Genomic DNA, 9,155 nt, shown 5'->3' with positions numbered 1-9,155 from the left:
CAGCATTTTATAATTGCATTATTCATTATACGTTTCGGAGAGAAGGAATTAGAGTGGGCACTTACTGCTAGGGTTTCGGGGAAATCCTTGACAGTGCGGTTCCTCGATTATCCCTAGAGGCGTTCCTGTATCGAGAGGGCCACATCTCTATCATCTCATCCTCCCCATCTTTTTTTTTTTTTTACATTTGTATGCCATTCATATGTCCCAATGTATTCTGTGTATACGTTTTTTTTTATCATTTCATTATTATATGTACCCCCCCCCCCACACACACACACATACACTTTCTGTCTGTCTCTGTGTTGTTTCCTCCTCCTTCACCCTTGTGAGAAATAAATGAAATCATTATTTTCAAATTACAATGAACGTAAACAAACAAACAAAGTTTGCCTTTAGAAGCGTTGAGATGTCTTAGAAAGTTAAAGAAGTGATTTTAAATTCTCAATCGTGGCAAACTATGTGAATAAAAGTAGCTTGCTTACCAACCACATGGTTCCGAGTTCAGTCCTATTGCGTGGCACCTTGGGCAAGTGTCTTCTGCTATAGCCTCGGGCCCACCAAAGCCTTGAGAGTGGATTTGGTAGACGGAAACTGAAAGAGGCCCGTCGTATATGCAGGGGTTGGTCAAAATAATGGAAACACCTTGAAATTTCAAACAAATTTATTTTAATAAGGGCTGGGACCGCCTTTGGCAATAATTACAGCTTCCGATTTCGCAGGGGGAATCCACTATTTCTTTGCTCGTAGTTGGACAAACACACAGAAAGTTACACGCACACTTACACAGCCAGCTAGCCAGCCAACCAGACAGACAGACAGACAGATAGATAGATAGATAGATAAACATAATTAAGGGATCAGCAACAGTTGCTTCACCACATTAATAAATTAATATTCCTTTACCCTTTTATTTGTAATAATTAGATAGATAGATAGATAGACAGACAGACAGACAGACAGACAGACAGACAGACAGACAGATAAAATCAATAGTTTTCCAAGCGTGACCATCACATCTTTTCTTCTAAGACATCGTTATTTAAAATATGGTAGAAATTAAAAGCTGCAGCACATTGAAAGTTTACCTCCCTTAGATGAGAGTTATTTCCCTTGGTCCGCAAATTCGAAGAATAACCTATTAATCTTAAATATATTGTCCGAGTCTAATGATGATGATAATGATGAAGATAATAATGATAATAATAATAATAATGATAATAATAATAATAATAATAATAATAATAATAATAATAATAATAACAATAATACCAGGACTTACAAATATATGTAACATACAGAAAATTGCACTACTGGGTACTGCACACATTCTACGCAAAACACTTTCAATACAGTAAACATAAAAGCACCACAGCAAACCACAGCACATACCCAAGGCACACAGAGCTGCGCTCGGTAGTGAAGTGAAAGCACGTTATAAAAATAAAACTACTGAACAATAATAATAATAATAATAATAATAATAATAATAATAATAAAGGTTTCAAAGTTTGGCAGCAATTTTGGAGCAGTGTATAAAAATCAATTAGATTGACCCCCACCACCAGTGTTCAACAGTTAATTATTTTATTAACCCCTGAAAGGCAGAATCGATCTCGGTGGAATTCGAACTCAGAACGTAGAGACGGACGAAATGCCGCTAAGCATATTTTACCCGGCACGCCAAACGAATCTGCCAGTTCACTTGCCTGAGCAGTATTTGAATCCATCATCATCATCACAGCCCACGTCTGCGCCGATCCAAAAAGAAAATGAAAATAAATCTTAATTCTAAATGTCAAATATTATTTCAAAGGATCATATTTATAATTCTTCATCTTTTCTTTCTTTTGACAGGGACCTTACAAATCCCCGGATTTTTGTCAGGGTTATGGTAACCCCAAATTCAAGGTTCTCTCCAAGACTGATGTAAGTATAATGACGAGAGATACAAACTAGCACCTCACCCCCACATTGCACTCCCTTCGCACCTATATACTTCTTTCAGTTTCCGTCTACCAAATCCACTCACAAGGCTTTGGTCGGCCTGAGGCTATAGTAGAAGACACTTGCCCAAGATGCCATGCAGTGGGACTGAACCCAGAACCATGGGGTTGGGAAGAAAGCCTCCTATCATACAGCCACGCCAATACACACACATATATGCATATATATATATATATATATACACACACATATATATATATATATACATACATGCACACACATATATATATATGCACACACATACACACACGTACATGTATACATACACACACAGACACACACACATACATACACACATACAATCATACATACATACAAACCTCCACCACCACGACCTCGACCATCGCAACCTCCTCCACCACCACAACCTCCACCATCACGAATTCCACCTCCACGACCTCCATCACGATGCCCTCCACCACCACAACCACCACCTCTACAACCACCTCCACTACAATCGCAACCAGAACCATCACCACCACCACCACCAACAGCAACAACAACAGCACTGTTGCCGCTACCACCTCCAACACAACTACCACCACAACCACTACAGCCAACTGCCACAACCAACACAACTATAATTATCTCAACCACCGCCACAATCACAGCCACCACCACTACTACAGCCAACACCACTACCTCCATGGCCACCACCATCAACGACGACACTAATACCAATAGTATTGGCGCTAGCATCGCCAACACCACTATGATTATCTTCACCACCAGAACCACCGCAACCATCACCACTATCACATCTACCACTGCTACTACATCCAACACCGCTACAATCACACCCACCAACAACAATAACAGGGCTTTTGTTCCACCACCACTGCACACCACCACCACTGCACACCACCACCACTGAACACAACCACCACTGAACACAACCACCACTGAACACAACCACCACTGCACACCACCACCACTGCACTCCACCACCACTGCACACCACCACCATTGCACACCACCACCACTGCACACCACCACCACTGCACACCACCAGCACTGCACACAACCAGCACTGCACACCACCAGCACTGCACTCCACCACCACTGCACACAACCAGCACTGCACACCACCACCATTGCACACCACCACCACTGCACACCACCACCACTGCACACCACCACCACTGCACACCACCACCACTGCACACCACCACCACTGCACACCACCACCACTGCACACCACCACCACTGCACACCACCACCACTGCACACCACCACCACTACCATCGCCTTCACAAATATCACAATCATTGACAACAACAACACCAACACTGATATGTCCACTAACAGTAGATATGACCATCACTACTTAATTATTGCAGGATTACGAACTGAGAGAGTATGAAACAACGAGATGGGTAGCCATTAAGAAAGAGATGCCGCAAATCACCCATTCCAACAGCAGCATGTTCTTCAGCCTGTTCAAGTACATCCGAGGAAAGAACTCTGAGAGTAAGTACATATTGAAGTACGTGTTCCTTGTCCTTAACGCTGATGCGAACTCTAATTGTAAACTTGTCCCAGAATGAGATGAATGGATGTGGATGCTCGGATGCTGGCGATTTGGCATCATTCTCATCATCATCATCATCAAAAAAAAAACCACCACTACCACCTCAAACAGCATCACCAACATTACAACTGCCACCACCACCACCACCACCATCCGCCACCCGCCGCCGCCATCACTCCCACCACAACCATCATCACGTTATGTTTTTCAATATATATATATTTTTATTTTCTTTTGTTCTCGTTTCATTTTAATTAGACAAAGCAATCAAAATGACTGTCCCCGTGACAACGAAAATTGACAACGAGTCAGGGGATGCCGGTCCCTGGAACATGACGATGAGATTCTTCTTAGAAACAGACCAGAACCCAAAACCAACCGCTGATGATGTCTTCTTGGCCGAAGAGGAACCATTCAAAGTTTACGTCAGGTCGGTGCCATAATTTTATGTTTCTTAACAAGAAGCTTGCTTCACAACCACATGGTTCCGGGTTCAGTCCCACTGCATGGCACCTTGGGAAAGTGTCTTCTACTATAGCCTTGGCCCATCAAAAGCCTTGTGAGTGGATTTGGTAGATGGAAACTGAAAAAAAAGCCCCGTCGTATACGTATATATGTGTTTATGCGTGTCTATCTGTGTTTGTCTCTTCACCATCGCTTGGCAACCGATGTTGGTGTGATTATATCCCCGTAACATAGCGGATCGGCGAAAGAGAGACCGATAGAATAAGTACTAGGCTTCCAAAGAATAAGTCTCGGGGTCGATTCGCTCGACTATAAGTTGGTGCTCCAGCATGGCCGCAGTTAAATGACTGAAACAAGTAAAAGAGTGGGAAAGTCCTGGGGTCGATTTCTTCGACTGAAAAAAAAAAACCCTTTGAGGCGGCGTTCCAGCATGGCCACAGTCAAATGACTAAAAGAATAAACAGCAATTTATTCGTTTCGTACACAAAAAAAGTTAATGTTGCCGTTACTACGAACAAGAAAATGTTTTTGTTCTTGATGTAGTTGTAGCAGCAGATAAAATGTGCTTAGTTGCTGGCCGTGGAGGCGCAATGGCCCAGTGGTTAGGGCAACGGACTCGCGATCATAGGATCGCGGTTTTGATTCCCAGACCGGGCGTTGTGAGTGTTTATTGAGCGAAAAACACCTAAAAGCTCCACGAGGCTCCGGCAGGGGATAGTGGCGAACCCTGCTGTATTCTTTCACCACAACTTTCTCTCACTCTTTCTTCCTGTTTCTGTTGTGCCTGTAATTCAAAGGGTCAGCCTTGTCACACTCTGTGTCACGCTGAATATCCCCCGAGAACTACGTTAAGGGTACACATGTCTGTGGAGTGCTCAGCCACTTGCACGTTAATTTCACGAGCAGGCTGTTCCGTTGATCGGATCAACTGGAACCCTCGTCGTCGTAAGCGACGGAGTGCCAACAACAACAACGACAACAACAACAACGACAACAACAACAACGACAACAACAACAACGACAACAACGACAACAACAACAACAGTTACAATGTTTCTGTTGTTTCAGCCACAAGAAACATCGTTTCTAGCTTGCTATACGACTCGTGTGTGTGTGTGTATGTGTGTGTGTGTGTGTGTGTGTGTGTGTGAATATATTTTATAATTCATATTTAATAATTATTTTCAGATGTTTTTCTGGTTTTGCTAAGGATAGGAACTGGAAAGAGAATGCTGAGATTCTGAAGAACGCTGTGCCCAAGGATTCTTACGATAGTTCCCATTACTACATCGCTGGATACAACAGCCCTTTCAAGTTGTTCAATCGGCACAACGAGGTGTGGCTGCCAGTCAAACACCACGAAAACCACCACGACCAAGCACAACAACAGCAGCAACCCGAACAACAACAACAACAACAAGAGGAAGAAGTGAAACAAGCTGAAGAAAAATAGACAAAAAAATTTAAACATATATATATATATATGCGTGTGTGTGTGTGTGTGTGTGAGTGTATATATATATATAATAGCACAATTGGGCTGCGGTTCACTACAGCTGTTTCAGAAGTGCTTTTTTTATTACTCTTTTTACTTTCTTTTACTTGTTTCAGTCATTTGACTGCGGCCATGCTAGACCACCGCCATTTTAGTCGAGCAAATCGACCCCCTGGACATATTCTTTGTAAGCCTAGTACTTATTCTATCGGTCTCTTTTGCCAAACCGCTAAGTTACGGGGACGTAAAGACACCAGCATCGGTTGTCAAGCGATGTTAGGGGGGGGGGGGACAAACACTGACACACAAACATATACACACACACATACATATACATATATATACATGTATACGACGTGCTTCTTTCAGTTTCTGTTTACCAAATCCACTCACAAGGCTTTGGTCGGCCCGAGGCTATAGTAGAAGACACTTGCCCAAGGTGCCACGCAGTGGGACTGAACCCGGAGCCATGTGGTCGGTAAGCAAGCTACTTACCACACAGCCACTCCTATGCTTGATGAATGTAAAAAAAAAATCATTTTTTCGAGTAAATTTAGGGTAAAATTTAACATTTAGGATTTTTCACTCAAATACTATATGGTGTGTATTGACATTCATCTCGATACCAGTTGAGGGATTAAATAGGTATGCTGTCCCCGATTCTACCTTGGTGCCTTTCTTATTAAAATACTTTGATTCTATTAGATCCTGAAAATTCTATATATATATATTAGTATATACTCTCTAACTATGGAAGAAATTTTGAGAAATGATGAGTGGGAGGAGAAGAAGAGGAGAGACAGTAGAAAGAGACAGAGGGAGAAATGAGGGGATATATTTTTGCTCATGCTGGAACACTTTTTTTATGAGTTTAGCCATTTGTTTCTGTCAAGGCCACTTCGTGGTTAACATCTCATATCTTAATCCCCACTGTACCACTCTCTCTCTCCTTCTCTCTTTCCCTATCTCTCTCCCTCTATATATACATATACATACACACATACACTCACACATACACACATACACTCACACATACACACATACACATACATATATATATATATGAGTTTGTATGAATGTGTATAGAGGGATATTATTAATCAATGATATTCTAACTCCGATTTTCACGTTTTATTGTTTTCAATTTTTTACAATTTTACAATATTGAAATAAACTAATAATATACTAGTATATTGAAATGAACGTTGTCAATTATAGAATACGACTGTCAGCACATAAACCTGATGATTGCGTAACACATGAAAGTTCTAGTTGGAATTTCATTGATTAATATATATATATATATATATATATATATATGTCTAGAAAGAATTATAATCCAAGCTGTGTCCTCAAAAATCACATCCGCATGTTCCAATATTATTTTTGAATTTTTGAAAAATTACGAATAGGTTATTCTATATATGCTTTCCTCTACATGTATACTTTTGTAACTCCTATCCAGTAATGAAATATGTGTAACGTGCAATTAAAAATAAACCAAATTTTTTCCAGTCTTCTGTTTTGAGATATATATATATATATATATATATATATATATATATATATATATATATATATATATATATATATATATTAGGGGGGGTGTTGAAAAGTCTTTAGGTTTGTATAAAGGAAAATACAGGAGGATCCGTTAATTAGGATTTTATTTAGCATATTCCCCTCTCAGATTCACACACTTATTGCAACAGTCCTTCAGTTTTTCTAAACCCTGTAATGTAGTCGATGGTTATGGCCAGTCAGGATATTACCGTAGGTTTCACACGTAACTTAGCATCATAAATGACCTGTCAGGCCTGCTGGCCTAATAATGGATGCAAACCACTGGTAACTTCCTGACCAGCCATAACCGATGATTACAATAAATATTACTGCTCAAAAAAATCTTAGAGTGTACTTTCTATCGAAATTATGACTGAAATATGTAATACAAATAAATAAACACAACGGGCTTCTACGCAGTCTCCATCTTACAAGTCCGCTCACAACGCATTGGACGGTCTGGGTCGGGTCTATAGCAGAAAATACTTACTTGCCCAAGGCGGCGCGTAGTGAGACCGAACCCGACAACATGCGGCTGCAAAGCAAGCTTCTTAACTGCGACAGACAACCATAGACGGAGTAACAGAGGATAGCGCGAAAGAACATTGACACATGAGTAATAGTACGGATTTTTGTACAGTAAATTAGCAGCGCTTGTAAGGAATGTTTTGAGGGAAGAGAAGAACAAAGGAGACGTTGTGAACGGGAGGAGGAGGAGGAGGATGAAACACCACCCCCCACTCAAAACACACACGCATACATACATATGTATGCATATATACATTATTTATATAAATATATATATATATACATATATATACATATATACATATATATGTATGTGTATATATATATATATATATATATATATGTATATATATATATGTATATATATTTATGTATGTATGTATACATATATATGTGTGTGTGTGTGTGTTTATGTACGTATATATAAATATATATGCATACATATATGTATAAATGTATGTATATGTATAAATTTCTCTCTCTCTCACTGTGCATATATACATACATAAACATACACATATATATATATATATTTACATATACATACACACCCATATATATATATATATATGTGTGTGTGTGTGTGTGTGTATATATATATATATATATATATATATATATATATTGATAGGATGGACAACAAAAGAAAGATACCTCGACATTATGTAAATAGAGGAATTTATCTGAATTTATCTTATATATATATATATATATATATATATATATATATATATATATATATATAGGGAGACGAAGACAGGTGTTGTAGAAAACAAATAGATGCATTAGTATATATATATTATGTCTGCGTGTGTGTGTGTGTGTGTGTATGCAGGTACGAATATACGTGGTGAAAGAGTACAGCAGGGTTTGCTACCACCCCCTGCCGGAGCCTCGTGGAGCTTTACGTGTTTTTGCTCAATAAACACTCATAAACCGCGATCCTATGACCGCGAGTCCGCTGCCCTAACCACTGGGCCATTGCGCTTCCATATAAAGTATACAACATAAAAGAAAAAAGGATATCGGAAGTCAAGACAGACATCGTGGGGAGATGTTTGTCTCCAATTTGGCCGAAAGTTCGCTACGTTAGCCGAGGCACAAGAAGTGCAACTGTTGAAGTACATTTCGACTCGGCTGACGTAGTAAAGGAGGTTTCAACTCAAACCTTAAAAACTGAAACCATCATGCTGCTACCCCCTTACATGGGACGCAGAATGGCGAGAATTACAGTAGAAGACATACCGGCCGGGTATGATGTAATGCAGGTGCCAGCAGCGGTATTCTTCGATGCCGAGCAAAAATTAAAAATACTGAGTATGAAAAAGAAGGAGACAATCAACTGGAAGGGGGAAGATGATTGGAATGGTCGTACAAGGAGAGGACGGTGTCCGCGAAAGTGTTTGTGGGGGAAGGGCACACCATTCGCGTGGCGGTAGAAGGACGCCGACCCAGATGTTTTTTTCAAATGTGGACAAAAGGGTCACGTCCGTTCTGGCTGTTCCAAAAAAGAAGGCTAACAGCAACGCGAGTGACGCTCCTTCTTCGAAAGCAAACGAAGAAACG

The 9,155-nt window shown here is 40.2% G+C and overlaps 1 protein-coding gene across 1 annotated transcript in view; it reads left to right on the top strand.

Annotated features, from left to right (window-relative positions):
• The window catches only part of LOC149130239 (heme-binding protein 2-like), an 8,086-nt gene extending 1,079 nt beyond the window's left edge, over window positions 1-7,007 (top strand). Inside the window, exons 2-5 of the mRNA XM_089345978.1 lie at window positions 1,858-1,929; window positions 3,348-3,477; window positions 3,797-3,968; window positions 5,192-7,007. Of these exons, the coding sequence (XP_089202104.1) occupies window positions 1,858-1,929; window positions 3,348-3,477; window positions 3,797-3,968; window positions 5,192-5,456 (639 nt within the window). The 3' untranslated portion in view covers window positions 5,457-7,007. The remainder of the gene's footprint in view (window positions 1-1,857; window positions 1,930-3,347; window positions 3,478-3,796; window positions 3,969-5,191) is intronic.
• The last annotated feature ends 2,148 nt before the right edge of the window (window positions 7,008-9,155 follow it).

Source organism: Octopus bimaculoides, chromosome 30, assembly GCF_046866305.1.
Source record: "Octopus bimaculoides isolate indiv1 chromosome 30, ASM4686630v1, whole genome shotgun sequence".
Classification (NCBI taxonomy): Eukaryota; Metazoa; Mollusca; class Cephalopoda; order Octopoda; family Octopodidae; genus Octopus; species Octopus bimaculoides.
This window is presented reverse-complemented; position numbering and strand designations above follow the sequence as displayed.